At 53.6% G+C, this 17937-nt stretch overlaps 1 protein-coding gene across 2 annotated transcripts in view; it reads left to right on the forward strand.

The window, feature by feature from the left end:
* The window catches only part of MAPKAPK2 (MAPK activated protein kinase 2), a 44801-nt gene extending 27623 nt beyond the window's left edge, over nt 1-17178 (forward strand). The window contains exons 2-10 of one of the 2 annotated variants that reach the window (XM_045456688.1): nt 11744-11883; nt 12074-12138; nt 12426-12505; nt 13000-13126; nt 13742-13817; nt 14232-14356; nt 14680-14765; nt 14889-14969; nt 15462-17178. In XM_045456688.1, the coding sequence (XP_045312644.1) occupies nt 11744-11883; nt 12074-12138; nt 12426-12505; nt 13000-13126; nt 13742-13817; nt 14232-14356; nt 14680-14765; nt 14889-14969; nt 15462-15605 (924 nt within the window). In that variant the 3' untranslated portion in view covers nt 15606-17178. Of the gene's footprint in view, nt 1-11743; nt 11884-12073; nt 12148-12425; nt 12506-12999; nt 13127-13741; nt 13818-14231; nt 14357-14679; nt 14766-14888; nt 14970-15461 lie in introns of both variants that reach the window. The other variant, XM_045456687.1, reaches the window with a different exon arrangement.
* The last annotated feature ends 759 nt before the right edge of the window (nt 17179-17937 follow it).

Here is a 17937-nt window from a genome sequence, read left to right on the forward strand (position 1 = left end):
CAGGCTAAGGAACTGGGGTTTTGTCCCGTAAGCCAGTGAACATGTCTAAGGAAGACAGTGCCCTGCTCCTGTTTGCCTTTCAGAGGTTGACATGGGATGTGCCGGGGACAGATTAAGGCTCCCATCTAGACTCCAGTTAGAAGGCACGCAAGACTGGAAGAGAGAACGTGGATTTGTTTGGAGAGCTTTCCAAAGACAAGATCAGACTGGATGTGTGGGTGGGTGAGTAGGTGGGACAACTACTTCAAGGTTTATATCTGGGGGCCGGATGTCATTGTCATTTACTGAGGCCGAGGAGCAGGTCAGAGGGGGCGCTGAGTTCAGCTGGCTGCACACTCAGCCAGCCCCAGATCCATTAAATAGCACTTCGTCCTTGGTCACTTGTGGCAGCACTCTGTCCTCTCACGCTTTGTTTCTTTGTCATGTCAAAGGTCCGGCAAGGGACTGTCCGTGTACTCTCCAGAAGTGAAGGCCCCCTGCATCTGGCACTCCTTGGTCTATAATGTAGTGACTCTGCTAGAAAAGGTATTGAGATGAGATGTGTCACAGCCTCTCAGGGAACCCAGGCTGGGCTGTGGTCGCATTTCAGAATCCGTTGGCCAGAGACCGATGTGACGTTCGGCGGCCCCTCTTAATGACCATTCTGTTTACGTGTCGTTTCTTTTTCCCTTGACTGGTCTGTGAACTCCCTAAATCCCGAAGTGTTCAGCATGGTGCCTGGAGCATGGCGGGTGCTGAGAGAAGGAAAGCTGCGGGAGAGCAGGGCGCCCCCGTCTCCTCCTCCCCGAGCCCTCCCTGATCACCAGCTGGTTCTGGAGGCACACCTGCAGATTGTTTCTGCGTCCCGCGGTGTCTTCACGATTGGCATCTTGTCACTCCGTCATCCTTGGGTGCTTATAGGTTGGCTCTTGGTTCAGCTTCCCTTCAAAGCTTCCCTTCAGTGTGTGTCAAGGTTTGGCCTGTTCGAATCTGAAGAACTTCCTCTGCGATTAAAAACAAACAAACAAAACACGATGGACCATACTGGAGATGAACATTCCCGCATCGGCCGTCATTTTTGTGGCTTAGAGCCTCAGCCCCATGAGGGGCCCTCTTCCCCCTCCCTGGTTTTTCTTACAGCTTTGCACGTAGGATTAAGACAGCCTGCAGTCATTCTTGCGTTTCGCAAGCCCTGCTCGCTCTAAGAGCCCACGCCACTCTCTTGGGGTCTGTCCTGTCTTCAGTACCCAAGCTCATCGGGGCTCCCTGTGCTGTGGACTTAACCATCGGTGGCTGCTTCCCCCTCGTTTCTTTCTCGGGGGTTATTATGTTTTACGTGCTCAGAATCTACTTCAGAGGGACCAGACCTTACCTTTCGAAATGCATTCCCCTGTGGGATCTGAGCTCATACTGCTCCGTTGAGGCAACATCTAAATATCGGTTTTCTGCAAGTCTAGGCTAAACAATTGTTTTTGTGCCTGAGTTTTTTCTTCCCTCCTTTGAACTCTAAAATGACAAGGTTACTTCCTCCCAATGTGGTATTCTTGTTGCTATTGTTTGTGCTAAGATGTTTTGTTGTTCCTACATAATTTACTAGATGTTGCTTCCTGGTCAGAATCTGAAGGAGCATTTCCCTTCCTTGCACCTCCGGCTGTGTGACAGGTGAACTCTTTAAGAAAGGCACGGCAAGAATTTATCAAGTGCCATGCTCTTAGCAGACAAAAAGAAAACAAAACAAAACACCTTGCATTTCTCTCTGTCCGATGCCCTCGTGTTCACGTTGGGTGATGCGAGCTCTGTCTTGCATCTGGGCCATTTTTGCTAACAGCAGGGAAGAGTGGTTCATACCTTCTACCCGTTTATTCTCTCCTAGGTTACCATGGGCGTTACTTAACCTCTGGTTCCCTTGCCTTCTCTCCTCACTCTGCTGACTTTCAGTCTTGGGCATGAGGAATTGTTTCAGGGGTAGGGTGTGTGTGTGTGTTTGTGTGTGTGTGTGTGTGTGTGTGTGTGTGTGTGTGTGTTGCCCTGGTGATCTGTAGGACCCTTCTCATCTTCCATTTTCTGTCTCTCAACTCTCTCCACCTCCCATTAGATCTGTTGATGAAAGTGTATGCACCATGAATCTCATTCCACTTCACAGGAGAGTTGACCGTGACCTGGCACTTATGGCTGCTAATTAAGAATTTGAATTTGCTTCGTCAGTTGCACAGGGTCAAGTTGATGGAGGCTGCATAGGCCAGAAACAGTGTCTCTGACCTCCTTCCGTCTTAATTTCTTTTGATACTTTGTCTATCTCTGTGGGTTTTTTAAAAGTTGCACCTAGACCCTGCAAAGAATGTGGCATTTTCTTCTTCCTGCCACTCTGATTTTGGCTTCAATCCAGCTGGGAGCGTTTAGTGTGTTTCCTTCCCACCACTGTCTGCCTCGTGTGCAGGGAAAGATGCTTTGTAGCCTGATGTAAGCCATTCTGTTATACAGCCCGCCTTTTAATTTATCAGCGAAGTGTACATTGTGTCTCTTCTGCACTAAGCTGTGCGCTGGGCTTGGCAGGTGCAGAGATAAATGGGGCAGACCTGTGAACAGGGCGGCGTAGGGAGCCAGGGCAACAGTAAACTAATAGCAGCAGCTCAGGGTTTGCTTGTCAAAGCGTCGCTTGTCGTGAAGATAAGACCCTGGAACTTAGTGTCTGAACCGGGTCTGCATCTTGGCTCCGGCAGTTACTAGCCGCGCGTCCTTGGCAAGTTGCTTCCCCAGGACCTGTTGCCACACCTCCACATGGACTCAGCAATTGACTATTCCAGAGGGCTGTTCCGAGGCTTCATTATAACGTGTTTTCTAAATATAAAGTACACCTGACACGTGGTTGGTGTGGTGTACACGAACATTCCTCTTTCGATCATGAGCATCTGCTGGAAGAAACACAAATATCTGTGTCCCCCAGTCCGTCAGTTTCCTGCCTGAGACTCCAGCGTGATTGACCTTGTGCGGTGCTCATTTCCACAGGAGTCACAGGTGGTTAGAGCAGCGGTGGTCTGGGGCCTCAAGCTGCTCTTTTTCATATTTGGGTTAATGCTCTTCAGGGAGACATCAGGCCTTTACATCAGCCGGGTAGCCCTCGAACTTTGAACGACGCCGGGTCCTTCCTCCTGCGGCCAGTGTGGGATCTCCTGCATCTGGTCCCCTGCCTCACTAGTCGGAAGGTTGACTTGCTTTGGAGCACACAGAGCTGGGTCACAGTCTGAGGCCAGGGGTCAAGTAAGAACTGAGGCATACTGCACCTTAGAATCTAAACCTCTCGGCTTGATTTTTAAAAAGAAATGCATGTAGATGGTCAGATCCAAATATTACAGAAAGATATAAAGTAGAAACGTAGGGCACCTGGGTGGCTCAGTGGGTTTAGCTTCCGACTTCGGCTCAGGTCATGATCTCACGTTTCTTGAGTTCCAGTGCGGCATTGGGCGCGGAGCCTGCTTGGGATTTTCTCTCTCTCCCTCTCCCTCTCCCTCTCCCTCTCCCCCTCCCCCTCCCCCTCCCTCTCCCCCTCCCCCCTTCTCTTTCTCTCTCTCAATAAATAAAGTAAAAAAATAAAATAAAATAAAGGGGAAAACAAAACAAACAAAAAAACACAAGTTTTTCGGTAGAATCTTCTCCTGGTAGTCAACCTTCTTAACGTTATTTGGGATAAATACCTCCAAAAAAATTGTGAGCATCTGCAGGCCTGTGTACCTTCTCCCCTGCGCCTTAAAAAACAAAACAACAACAAACCACCCAAATGGTATTATTATATTTTCTATTCTGTTCAGTATATTTTTTTGGACGTTTGAAAAGCCCACAAAAGAAGAAAGCACTACCTTTATTACCACCGTTTACAGTGACCCATTAATTAACCTTTTGGTGTGTTGGCTTCTTGTGTTCATGAATACACTTTAAAAGTTGCTTAAGTAATGCCAATGAAAGTCCATTAAACAAACCAGGACGGTAACAGTAAAGCCAAAGTGCCATCCTGTTCTTGGTCTGCCCTCCCATAACCATGGCGTATGCGGCCCCGCGTCTCTCACAGCCTGTGCACCAAGTTCTCTGGTGTGTAGGTGCCTGCCATCTATCTGACCAGCTCTGAAGTGTCAGACATAGGTCGTTACCAGTTTGGGGGCCATTAAAATGCGTTAGGAACATATTTGTGGGATGATTTCCTAGCTGGGCAATTACTCCGTTCAAGGTTTGAACATGTACAATTTTGATAGATTCGGGCCAGGTTCCTCTATACTAGCTTACGTCCCTACGGGGTGTATGAGGGTGTACCCTTTCCTCCCAAATCTTGGCATAAACCCAGGAGTTTTGTTTTGGTTTTGGTCAAACATTAAAACATATTTGCCATTCTGGTGACATTACTGTCTTGTTTTTGTAAGCATTTCTCTTTTCACGAGTCGCATGGAGAATCTCTCATTTGGCCATCTGTGTTCCCTTTCTTTGAACTGCCTGGTCGTGTTCTTTGCCCATTTTTATATCGGACCGTTAATCTTCTACAATTGGTTTGTCGGAGTTAAGTTAGCCTTTTATCTGTCATGTGTTGCAAATAGATATTTTTTTAATTGTCGTTTATAGTGTGACTTTTAAGTTTCTTGCCTTTTTGTTGAACCTTGGTCCTTTGTGGCTCCCCCAGGAAGGTCCTGGAGAGAGAGGGCAGGAAGCACAGGGAAGGTCTAGCTGGTCTGGGCAGTGTAGTGTGGTTCTTTCAAGGCTTTTAGTACTGGATTCCCCGTTATAAGTTTTAGCTTTGTTTTGGGTGAGGATTTTTCCCTATCACAATAATGAAAGTCAGTAACAAACAGAGAACCACTTTGACCTCCCAGCCAAATATTTGGGACTGTGTGTGCCAACGAGGGACCCAGATGCAAGACTGCTGTGTATCTTTTATGTCAGTAACCTTCTAAGACTTAAAAACTCTATTTGATTTCTCCTTAGATCATTTTCTAGGGGAAGGTCATCACTAGCTCCTCATTGCAGAAGTTCTAGAAGAGGGCATACTCCCCACCCCCACGCTGCCAGGGATTTAGAGAAAGGTCATTTCAACTAAGACTTACCTGTTCATCATCTCTTAGGTTCCTGAGCTGGGCTAGATGTGAAGAGACAAGTGACCATGTGTCCAGGATATAAGGATCTCTCTGTCATTGGCGGGGGGAGGGGGGGGAGGGGGGCGAGAGAGAGTCTCCCCACTACCACTGCTGATTTCTGACAGCACCCTAGCCCCCTGTTTCGTTCTTTTGTAGCACAAGTCACAGGATGTAATAAACCTTTTTAGACTTTTTCACCGTGTGCCTCCTGCATCCCAATGGAGGCTGCATGGGGCACAGGCGTGATTTGCTGTGTTCTCTGTTACATCCCAGCACTCTCCCAAACGGCGGGCTGTGTGAACTGGGTGCTGCAGATGCTTGCTGTGTGATGGCATCCTGGGGGGGAGGGGGGGGTGAGCTCCCGCTCTGCGTCTCCTCCCTGGTTCCAGGTCCAGGGATGAGGGCTGTGAGGACAGTGTGTCCCAGTCCTTTGGCCTCGTGACCTCCCACATCTCCCTCTTCCGCTAGCATGGGGCTGCGGGGGCCAGTTCCGCAGGCTTCAGGCTGAGAGGAGAGGCCTAAAGAGCTTTGAGCTGACGCAGACGCCTGCTGGCTGGGGAGCTGGACGGCCAGGTCGGGAGCCAGAGGGGACGGAGGACGCTGGGGCGGGTTGAGCTGCAGTTCTCAGTGTCCGCCCCTCCTGTCGGGGAGAGGGGTGTGGGCACCTGCCCGTGGCAGCCTGCACCTGCTGATGTGAGCTGCCTTCCCCCTTCCGTGGATGTGGGGAGACCTGGGGGTGGGACGACAGCCTCTGGAATACATTTGGAGAGCTAAGCGTCTTTCTTTGCCTCATTGAGTACAGATGCTCATTGTAAGTCACCTAGAAGAGAAAGATACAAGAAAGTTAAGTTACTGTAATCCTCCTTTTCAGGTAGAATTACATTAGCATTTTACTGAGTATATGAATGCCCTTCCTTTTACACCCTCCCCCCACAGATGTGAATAAATGTATAGAGCTGTACTGTACCTAATTAGGCTTTGTAACTTGCTTTTTTCACTTACTGTCAGATACTTTCTGATGAGCAAATTTGAGGAAACAAAGATTGGGATTTGTGCTTCAAAGAAAAAAAGTTGAGTGCCCCCATTGACAGTGACCGATGGTGACTGAGAATCTAACACACACGACTCCCTTACTGACGAAACATTCAGTTCCAACATTGCAGTAACGATTATAGATTGTATAGGTAAACACACTTCTAAACAAAAGCAACTCTGACTGCTTATCGCTGGGCCTTCGTTAGCTGTTTCTGGTTGATGTCACTGACCCGGGACATACCTTAAGGCTCCTTCTAGGATAGTAGCTTTGGGTAAAATTCTCTAAGTGGGATTTCAGGATCAAAGGGGTTCGTACGTTCGGGCCCCCACTTTTGGCATTGATATGTGGACAGTCATGGCAGATTTTGTGCCTTTGCCCTACCACGGGGCGGTGGAAAAGGGGCTTCAGGAGCAGTGAGAACAGGCACCGCATCCCAGCCCTGCCACAGGCAACTGCTGGGAGACCTTACATGGATTGCTTGGCTTCTCTGAGCCTGAGTTCTCTCATTAGTAAAGTGGGATGCGCCCTCCCAGTTGGGTACGAGGGTTCCACGTTTGGAGTCCTTAGCACCCGCTTAGCACAGAGCACCCCGGAGGACAGGGGCTCCCTTACCCCTGCTCCCTGGGGATCCCGCTCTCCGCTGGAGTGCTCTCTGGGACTCACAGCAGCAGCCCTCCTGCCCACGACCTCCTCTTTCCCTCTGTGCCTCAGAGCGCCAGCTCAGCACCGCCCTGTAGTCCAGGAGGAGGGCGGGTGCACGGCACACGGGGGCCTTTTCCCTTGACCTCCTGCTGGGAGTGACGGAGGAGGTCTGGTTTTAACGACACCCCACACACTTGCGGACACACGCAGTGCCTGACTCAGACTCTTGGCTCCTGGTCAGTCTTGGGAAGGGATGTCTTCCTCCTCTCATTACGGGTGCACCCGCCCCCAGCTGTCCGGTTGGTCTGGGTGGTGTAGGGAGGGAGAGGAAGAGCTCAGAGCTGGGATGCCAAAGACCGCCTCCCTTCCAGTGTTCTGGGTCCCCCTCCGCCCGGTGCCTGGAGCTATTAATAACGCCGTAAACCAAGTGGGCGTGAGCGGGATCCCAGCTGCCCACCCCGTTGGGACCCTGAAACGAACGACCTGGGTGGGAAGTGGGGGCAGAATGATAATAGCAAATGCGAATGCGCTGCTCACTGTGTGCCCTGCACTGCTCTTAGTAACTTACATACGTTACCTCATTTAATACAGGCAAGTCCTGTTATTACCCCCTTTTAAGTCCAAAGGGATTAAAAACTTCCGCAAGGTCACGCACCTGGCAGATGTTGGAGCCTGTGAAGGGGATGATCCCTTGGGGCCTGCGGCTCGTTCCTTCCCCTCCAGTCCTCGTACCTGCTTTGCTGGTGAACCATGCTTCAGGCCCTGGGCTCTATTACTTCCCATTTCTCTGCCTCAGCCAGGTTTAGGATGCTGACCACTCCTGAGCCTTTTCCTGTGGCCCCACAATGGAAGATTTGGTGACTGGGGAGACAAGGGGGACCATAAGCAACCAGCATCAGGGGCCCCATTCCTCATCCCAGAGCTTCCGGCAAATTGAGGCTCGAAACAGGGTTTGGGGAAAGCTGCCACGTCTCCCTCGTTGCCACTGTCGTCCTAGAGGTTCCTCCCCAGGCGGTGGGCTCTGTGGCCTTGTCCCTGGCCCTCGCCACACTTGGCGGGTGGCCTTGTCTATTGCTTATGTGATCATTAACCTTTTCCACAGTGCGAGAGAATTTCAGATGCGGCGTGCGGAGCGGGGGGCGGAGACAAGTCACAGCATCTGCTCCACACTTAGTGTGGGCTTAAAATATTTCATAAACCCTTGCAGGCTTTGTGTGTTGTGGCTTCTTGGTGAGAAGACCCTTCCTTCCTTCCTCCAATCTGGTCTGGAGCCCTGAGAGCTGGAGACCTGGGCCCTTTGGCCTCCACTGTCTTTGTCGTGCCAGAGGAGTGAGCCTTTCCTAGGTGACTCTGTTGGCTTCTGGTTGAACCTGTTGGTGGCCCCTGGCAGCACCATGGGAATCCTGTTTCTCTCTCTGACTCTTCTCTGGCTAGGGGCTCAGGCACCCCCCCCCCCGCCCCGCCCCATCTGCCACCACCCCCACCACTGTTCTTTTCTTTACTTAGCTCGCTTTTCATGTCCTCCCTGCTGGCTGTCCACACCCCACAGCTGTCTGCAAAGCCTCTTTGGCTCTTCAGGCTCTTCCCCCACGACATCAGCCTGCCTGCCCACCTGACCCAGTCGAAGGTCTTGCCTTCGATGCTTGTTGGTTTTCGTATCCCTCCAGGGATTTCTGATAAACACGTACCTGGATGCCAGGCACCAGTCTCCATGGGAAATTCTTATTATGTTTCTTGTAGAACTTAAACATTCGACTCTTTCCGGTTTATTTGTTTTGCTGAATCTAATCCCGCTTTACAGATGAGGAAACCCCTTGCAGAGAGGGAGGCTGGCTTAGCGGACCGCACGAGGAAGCGCAGAGCTGGGAAGTGAGGTGCGCGTGGCTCCTGAGGCCAGCGTGTTGTAGTGGGTCCGTCTGGCTCGTCTACCAGGCGAAGCGTTGTGTGTGGGCCTGGAGGCGGGATGTGAACCCAGGCCTCCTGACCGCACACGCTCTTCTGCCACGTGGTCTAACCTGTCTCAGGTTGGAGCGCCAGCTCTGAGTTCGTGGGGGGTGGGGGGGCCAGGGAACACGCACTTGGGTTTGGGCATTGGTGTTGTCCCCGCCTGGCACAACTCTGGTTGGTCAGAGCCCGGAGCTGGTTTCCAGGTTGTGGTCACTGGGCCGCAAACGCCAGCCCGGCCTACGGTCTTGCTGGTGACGTCAGCGGGCTCCAGCCTCAACTCAGAGGTGATGGAGAGAGTCCCTATGCTGTGGCAGTTACGCCGCTGTTTACAGTGATGAGTGCCTTCCTGATAACAAAGCACTCTTAGCGAGACTATTTCATGAGATGCTTACAATGGCTCTGTGAGGAAGGGGGCCAGCCAAGTGTTACCCCCTCACTTCACAGATGCAGAACAGGCTTAGAAACGTAATGACCTCTCCCAGGTAATGCAACCAGAAATTGACAAATTCCAGACCCGCACGCAAGACCCTCCTGATTGTAAATCCATGACCTCGAGTTGCCTCTGAGTAAATCTGTCAACTTTTTTGCTTCTTCCTCTCTGGGTCTCATAGTCATCTAGGCACCTGTAGGGGGCGAGAGAGGTCTTTCCTATTTGGTTGTTCTGAGAACTTTTGCTTCTGAACCATTTGAACTTAGCACCCATATAGCACATTAGCTCACTGGGTCATAAGTATTTTCTGTGTCTATGTCCCCTAGTACCCTGATTCCTCCCGCCCCAGCTTGAATTCTTTCAGATTGGGACTCTTCTGTTACGTCTTGACGTTCAACACAATGTGGGACCCAGTAAGTGCTTACTGAGTTGAATTACATGCAAATGAAATTGGTCAGTACCTCCTCCTGCTTTCCTTAGAGCATGGGAAGGAAAGTAAACTTTTTTCCTGGTCCATCCAAATGAATTAAAGTTGAAGGTGGCGGAACTCAGAACATGTGCAGTATCCCCAGATGGCCACGAGGTGGCAGTGTGACCCCACAGGAAGCTTGCCTCCTGCTTGCTCCTTAGGAGACTGAACTATCTGGGCACCTGTCTGGGGATTGCCTCTGCAAGGTCAGTCTGCACTTGCCTGTCCGGAACTGACAAGTCTCAGCCTCCAGCTCTCCTTTTAAAGACTCGTGTCACGGAAAAGGCTTGTGCTTTAGAACCCACCATGCTTAGATTCCAACCCTGGCTCTGCCTTTCCCTAGGAACTTAGCCCTGGACACGCTATTTGTCTGAGCCTCAATTTCCTCTTCCCATAAAATGGCAGTTGCATTTTGTTGACACGAGCACTGGGTGTTGTTGTATGTAAGTGATGAATGACGGCAATCTACCCCCGAAACCAAGAGCACACCGTTCACACTGTATACTTGACAGTAAATTATATTAAAAAAAAAAAAAAAAAAAAGGCAGTTGTGCAGTTAGAAAAGGCCTAGTATATCGCAGACCGTAGCATGATGAATTCTAGTTTTATTGTTGGAAATTCCTGTGTTTGCCTTTCACCGCCCTCTGTGATCCGGACCATCTGAGCTTTTGGGCTGCATCAGCCATCCATCCCAACTCCACTCCCTCCCAGTCAGTGCCCCGATCCCCACTGTTTTCCCGGCCTGGATGCCCTCCCTTCTGCCTCACCATTTCCTTCTCAGCCTCCACCGCCCTTAAATTACTGTGCAGGGCTAATCTTGACTTCCCACAGAGATGGTAAGTCTCTCCAGGTCTTTGTCTTAATCACTTTGGCATCTGTGCTGTGCGCATAGCGGACGTTCTGGAATGAAAGCCATGGCTCTGGTTATCGGGCATGTACCAGGCACTCTGCTAGGCGCTTTGCGGGGTGGTTCAATCCTCGCAACTCTGTCCCCATTTTGCGAAGGAATAGATCAGGGTGCCTTTGGCTCCGCGCAATAAAAGAACTCTCCTTAAAAGCCGTTTAAATAGTAAGGAAAGATTCTGATCTTACCACAAACAAGTTCTGAGGGCGGGTTCTTGGTGTCAGCAAGGATCCAGGTCTTTGTCTCCTCTCCCGGTTGCTTCCTCAGGGCATGAACTTGTCCTCTAAGGCGGCCTCCTGTATGGCACTAAGGTGGCTGTCCCCGTTCCAGGTACCGCGAGCAGGAAAGACGGCATGGGTTCCTTGTGCTCCCTTTAAGAGGCCTCTAGCGGATTTTTTACAAATCTCATCTTGGCCGGCGTTGGCTCTTAGGCTTGTTCCAAAACTAGTCACTAGTAAAGGACTAGGAATTAGTGAGACTGGCTTGGATTAATCAAGATTCAGCCCCCCAGGTTCCATTAGTGTCCCTGGCCACCTGGTCCGGGGAAGAAGGCACAGGAAGGAGGCTCATGAGTTAAGTAAGGAATGTGCTCAAGGTTGCAAACATGTAAGAAGCGGCATTCGAACCGCATCAGGCTGACTCCCTAGGCCATCGGTTGGTCGAACGAAGTATGTCACAGAGGTAGAAAGCACCTTGCTCTGGATTTGGTGTGCTGGGTTGTGAGGGATCTTGGGGGTCCCTTTTCTTACTGATTCTGGAGTCTCTACTTTCTCCAGGCCCCTTTCTATGATTGTATTCACTTTCTTCAGCCTGTCTTTCTCCTCATGCCTCCTTTACTAACCCCTGTCTCCCAGTGCCCGACTGCTGCCTGCCTTCTAGAAAAGACTCCATGCCCATGGCTAGGAAGGGCCCACCTGGATAAAATGGTCCACGGGCTGATTTCGGTGTAGTTGTCAAGGCCCCATGGAGGTCATCTTGAGGTTTCTTTCAGAGCAGATAAGGGAGCTGCAGAGCTCCAAGTCAGGATTTAGGGGGAGGGGCCAGAGAAAATGCCACGGGAGCTGGCGGGGGACCAGATGGGAGTGGTGGGGAGTTCTGGCGAACCAGCGTGGATGTCCGTGGGCACCCGGGCCACGGCCTTGGAATAGGCCTACCCGGGGCGACAGCCAGCTGTCCTCCTGCAGAGACAGTGCAGTGACACAGGTGGCCGTTTGGCTTGCAGATGCTTCAGGACTGCCCCAAGGCCCGCCGGGAGGTTGAGCTGCACTGGAGGGCTTCCCAGTGCCCACACATCGTGCGGATCGTCGATGTCTACGAGAACCTGTACGCGGGGAGGAAGTGCCTGCTCATTGTCATGGAATGGTACGCACCCGTGCCCGTTCTGCCTCTTGCCCAGCCTGTCCCCGCCTCCCACTCAGGCCCCTCGCCCTCCGGGCACTGCCCAGGCCTGGACCCACGGCTTCAGACGTAAATGCTTAATTTCTTTTGGCGGGCGGTGGGGAGGGGTGGCAGGAATTTGTACCCGTCGGATCTGACTGTGGCTTTGTTTCAGTCTGGATGGCGGAGAGCTCTTTAGCCGAATCCAGGACCGAGGAGACCAAGCGTTCACAGAAAGAGGTAGAAAGGGTCTGTTGTGGGGACGGGCCTTGGCAGGCAGGGGTGTGGGAAGGGGGCCTCTGCAGTGCCTGCTCTCTAGGAGGGATGCCGAGGCCCACGGCCTCCTCCAGCTTGTTGCCGAGGCTGGCATCCACAGCTGAAATGTGACTGCTCCCCATTTCTTGGTTTCTAGGGTGGGTGGTGGACGTAGGGAGTCTGGGGCTGCACTGGGGGGCGGGGGGCGGGGTTTCAAACCCGACAATGCATCTTGTGACCTTCCTTCTCTCTCCCACCTCTCACGGCTACAGAAGCGTCAGAAATCATGAAGAGCATCGGTGAGGCCATCCAGTATCTGCACTCAATCAACATTGCCCATCGGGATGTCAAGGTACCAGCCGTTTATTGCCGCCCCTCCCCCTGACTGAGTGTCGCGGAGGGCCGCAGCTGTGGGACCGCGGTGACCCTGGGAAGGTTTGTCCTTCCCAGGAGTGTCCTGCAGCCTTGCTGCCTGGCTCCTGAGGGCACAGTAGGGCGGGGTGCCATTCTCTGCCCCACGGGGCCTGCCCGCTCTGGGCACACCCCCAAACCCAGGAGCAAAGCCGCCTGTGGCTGTGCCCAGCCCTGTGGTCCTCACCTTTGGTTTCTGTGTCCCTGTGGTGTTTGCTTGTGGTTGTCTGTGTTAGTCTCCTGTCTCCGAGCACGCTGTAAGTTCTCAGAAGGCAGACCCCTGGTCATGTATACCCGCCTGATTGTTGATGACTGTTGAATGGGGGAGGGAAGACAGGAACGTCACCCTTCTGATTCTCATAGCCCCTCAGAGGCTCAGCAGAGTTGCCGTTTCTCTGTCTCTCTCTCTCTCTCTCTCTTTCTCTCTCTCTGTAGCCTGAGAATCTCCTATACACCTCCAAAAGGCCCAATGCCATTCTGAAACTCACCGATTTTGGCTTTGCCAAGGAAACCACCAGCCACAATTCTTTGACCACTCCTTGTTATACGCCGTACTATGTGGGTAAGTCCCAAGGAGGCCTGGGGCGCCCATCTGTCCCCAGGGCTGCTCTCACACCCTCCCTCCAGCTCTCGGTGCCACCGGTCCTGGGAGAATCATGTCCTCTGACGCTTTCCGGAGCTGGTTCTGATGTGACCTGACCACAAGTAGGGCTCGTCAGAGTGAAGCTGGGGTTGAGGCATCATGGGAAATTTTCTGAGAGTAGAGGCAGGATTTTGTGCCCACGTGTAATTTCCCCAAGAAGGTCGGTCCTTGCCATCAGATTCCCAGTGGAGCCTGGGACACAGTTTTGGTTCTGGGGCCCCAGCTGACTGGCACAGAATAAACTCTCCGAACGTGTTTGTCGAATTAAATGGACAGCGTGGGTTGACAAGGCTGTTCAGTTCAGGAATTGTTTCGGTCTTGAGACTCTAGCCCCAGGGCTTCTCTTGGAGGAGGGTCTGTTCCCCACCCCCAATCCCAGCACTGGGTGATGGCTGCTCCCCCCCTCCCACCCCCAGCTCCAGGACCATCATGAGGGGCTGAAGGGCTGGGAGGGAGAACATGTTCCACAGAGAAATGGGAGATAGCACAGTGCTCCAAGGGCCAGACCCACCCACAGGGACCTTTGGTTTGCAGCTCCGGAAGTGCTGGGTCCAGAGAAGTATGACAAGTCCTGTGACATGTGGTCCTTGGGTGTCATCATGTACATCCTGTGAGTGTGCCAGGGAGAGGTGGGGGGGGGGGGGTGGGGAGGTGCTGGGCTGGGGCAGCGGGGTGGAAGGAGGCCTGTACCTCTCTGGGACAAGAGGAAGGAGCGAAGGTCAGCGTCCCCTTCTGGATGGGGTTTCCCTGGGAATCCCCGGCATGTCTCCTTCTCTCAATGCATTTTGGATTCTGGTAGCCAAGTGGTGGTATAAACTGATAAATGGGCAGGAAAATGTGCTTTAGATACTCCGCATGTTGGATTTCTGGGCCCTGGTCATGACTTCGTACGTTGTGCCCGAATCAATGAGTTCCAATTTCTCTGTGACCTTGACAAGAAGAAGCCTGTTTCTCAGCCTGTTCCTGGTGCAAGGCCCCCTACGTAATACCAGCGCTATCCCTCTCTTCCTGCGTCGTGGTTTAGGCTGTGTGGGTATCCCCCCTTCTACTCCAACCATGGTCTTGCCATCTCTCCGGGCATGAAGACTCGCATCCGAATGGGCCAGTATGAATTTCCCAACCCAGAATGGTCCGAAGTGTCAGAGGAAGGTAAAGACCCCAGGCCGGCACGTGCGCGTGTGTGCATGTAGGTGTCCCGCTCGTGGGGGTGGTGTGGCAGCGGGTCTGTACCTGTGCTTGTGCCCGCTGGGTGCGTCCGGTCTGTGTGAAGGGCCTGGCGCAGGGCCAGGGCTGTGGGGCCACGCGTAACCTATCAAGTGGTGCAGGCGTCATGCCCTCAGCAGCTCCTAGGGCAGTCTGCCTCCATGCAACACCCCCACCCCCGAATCTGGGTTCACCTTGCAAACTTTGGGAAGAGGCAGAAGAGGGAGAGTGGCCCCTGAACTGTCTCTGTCCCCCGCCCCACCCCCCAGTGAAGATGCTTATCCGGAACCTGCTGAAAACAGAGCCCACGCAGAGGATGACCATCACGGAGTTTATGAACCACCCCTGGATCATGGTAAGCCTGGTAGAGGCCGGATAGACCTGGGTCCATGGGAACCGTCCCTCAGGGTGAGGGTTCAGCCACCACTGCGCCCCCCCCCCCCCAGGCTGTCACTTAAACTCCTTTTCTCCCCATCAGCAATCCACAAAGGTCCCTCAGACCCCACTGCACACCAGCCGGGTCCTGAAGGAGGACAAGGAGCGGTGGGAGGATGTCAAGGTGAGGGAAGCCCTGGCTGCGAGGGGCTGGGGGAGGCGGCTCGCCAGGGGTGCCCAGGCGTGGGTGGGGGGAGTTTGGGTCTGCGCTCGCTCACCCCGGGGATCTGTGTTAGACCAAGAGCAGTGACTCTGAGCCACTTCCCTGGCCAGGCTGTGGGCCGGGGACTCTGTGTTTATTCCCGCTAAGCCCACCACTCACTAAAGGGACCCCAAAGGCTACTACTCAGGGTCACGCACCTGTTGACAGGCTGGAGCTCACGGGACTCCTGGTCCTCTTCTTGCCTTCCTGCGGGGTCGTTGGAGGGCTCCGGGAGAGCAGCAGGATGCCGTGCCCAGGCTCCGGTGACCCACGCCGGGGCCCAGGCCGCTGTCGGCCCTGGACCCACTAACTAAGCAGCCTGTCCTCTCTGCTCCCGCCTCCCGTCGCCCTCCCCCTGCCCTCGTGTCTCTTGTCTCCCGTGTCTCCCCCTCGGTGAAACCCTCCCCTCCCCAGGAGGAGATGACCAGTGCCTTGGCCACAATGCGCGTCGACTACGAGCAGATCAAGATAAAAAAGATTGAAGATGCATCCAATCCTCTCCTTCTGAAGAGGCGGAAGAAAGCTCGGGCCCTGGAGGCCGCGGCCCTCGCTCACTGAGCCTCTGAGCCCATCCCACTGCACGGCAGGGCAAGCAATAACTCTCGACCTGGATATATTTTTTAAACGAAGAGACACAGAACTGTCCCGTTTCCGCCTCCCCTCCTCCTCGGCGGCATGGAGTCCGGAGCCCCATCAGAGGCTGAATCCTGCCTTTGGTTCCAAACGAACGGCCACCTCAGAGACAGGGAGGCCGGGAGGTTAGGGGTGGCGTGGAGAGAGAAGGGAGCAAGATGCTCTTGAACCCGTGCTCCTTTTGCCATTCTGTCAGTAATTTGACTTAGAGTTTTTATGAAACTTCTTTTATTGTTCCTTGCCCCACTCTGCCCTCCTGTTCCCCAAACCCCTTCCTCTGGATGTGCAAGGGTTTGGGGTTTGTTAAAGGGTATTTGTGGAAACTGTTCTAGGGAGTGTTGCTGTGTGGTCCCACTGCCCTCTCCTTCCCCACTACAGCCTGAGGTCCCTGCTGGCCGAGGCATTCTGGGAGCTCGAAGCCATGCAGGGCCGGGGCTGGGATGCCACCCACCTCCGCTGGAGCCCTCAGACGTGTGCCAGACGCACAGAGGCGAGTGTGAGTATGAGAGTGTGTGTGTGTGTGTGTGTGTGTGTGCGCGCGCGCATGTGTATGTGTGCCCGGATCTGTGTCTGGGACTGCATTTGAGGGGCCGGGGGCAGGCAGGGCTGCAGAGGGAGGGGCCCTGCTGTGGCTCAAGAGCCTTCACCCTCCCTGGGCCTGCCGTGCCCATGTCGGGTCTGCCAAAGTGCCTGAGAAGCCTATCCAGATTCTGGGCCAGGCCCTCCGTGGCCTGCCCGTTAGCCGGTTCTGGGAGGCAGAGAGGAGTGACTTAGGCACTGGCACAACAATCAGGAAGACTGGACCACCCCCCGTCCTCACCCCCTGCTCCCTAGTTAGGGCTGGTCCTTGTCCTCTGAGGCGCTTAGCTTCCAAGTGGCCTCTCCACTTCTCCTTCCTGCCATTCTTAACCCACTCTTGTTTAGTTTTCCGACATTTTTAGCCACTTCTTAACAGGCCTCCCCTCTGCCCGCGTGGGTGAGCCTGGGCAGTCTAGAAGTGATACACAGCTTCTGCATTCTGCTGTCTCTCTCCTGGGCTCTGGAGGCATTGGCGAGCCACCCCATGCGGGCAAAGGCAACACCACTCAAGTGCTGTTGTGTGTTTTGGGGGGGGGGGGATCCTTCACACCAAAGATGTCCCGGCTCTGCCCCCGCCCCCGTCCCCACTGGCCACTTTCCCTACCCCAAACAGCTCAGCTTCACGTATCCAGGCCAGTGAGGGGAGGGTGGGGAGGGCCCTCCCCCAGTGTTAATGAGCAACCTGGGGAGACGTCCTCTGTGCCATGGTCTTCGGGGCTGTAATCCTTCAGCTTTCGTCTCCCTCAGGGGCAAGGTGGTGGAGGAGCCCCCCGGCTCTTCTCTGGGCACAGGGGAAGGCCCTTCTCGGAGGGCCTGCAGCGCCTCCCTGTCTCTGATGGTGTGTCCAGCACTCAGATTGTTGTAAACTATTGATGTTTTGTATGAGCGAAACTGTCTTTACTAAACAGATTTAATAGTTGAAAGGTTTCCTTGCTTTTCCTTCACGGGACTCAGCCCTTCTACCCCCCTCCCCCCATTTCTCTTCTTCCCACAGATGGAGATGGTTCTGTATGTTGGGAGGGCAGAGTCTGGGTGTCCTGGCAGGGGAGAGGACGGGAGGGCCTCCGGGGTGAGTGGGAGCCAGCGCCTGTCCCGTCCAGGGTCTGGCCGGGATGTGTCTGGTGTAGGGGCATGAATGCTGCTGTCCTTTATAGCAGCATGGGATGGCAACAAGGGGTGGGGGGGCCATGCTCTTTTGCGAAATACTGAATCAGGAGGGAAGCTGTTTCTCAGTACTTGATTCTTTGACCTGTTTAGCCACAGCCAGGTGCTGGCCTCCTCAGCCTGAGGGGCCCTGCTGGCCTGGGATGGGAGGAACTTGTTTCAAACCCTGGGAGAGACCAGGGGAGCAGGTTGGTGTAGTTCCTGAAAGTTCCAGCAGGGGGCGATAGGGGTTAGGCTTAAACCAAAATACTCTACATGGACCTGGAAGAGCCCTCTGTGTTCACAGGACCCAATTCCCGCCAGTTCACGGATGAAACTAGCAAGGCCCAGAGGTGGGATGTTTGGGGTCACACCATGGATTGGCCTGCAGTAGGGCCTAAGGTCGAAACTGGTCTCCTGACCCCATTGCTCTTTCAGGAAAGGAGAGGAAAAACAGTGCACCCGAGTAGTTAACTTTCCATCTTCTCACACGGTCCTCAGAGCTGACTGGGGAGAAACGCAGGGCAGGGTGGTT

The sequence above is a fragment of the Leopardus geoffroyi genome, chromosome C3, assembly GCF_018350155.1.
Source record: "Leopardus geoffroyi isolate Oge1 chromosome C3, O.geoffroyi_Oge1_pat1.0, whole genome shotgun sequence".
Lineage (NCBI taxonomy): Eukaryota > Metazoa > Chordata > Mammalia > Carnivora > Felidae > Leopardus > Leopardus geoffroyi.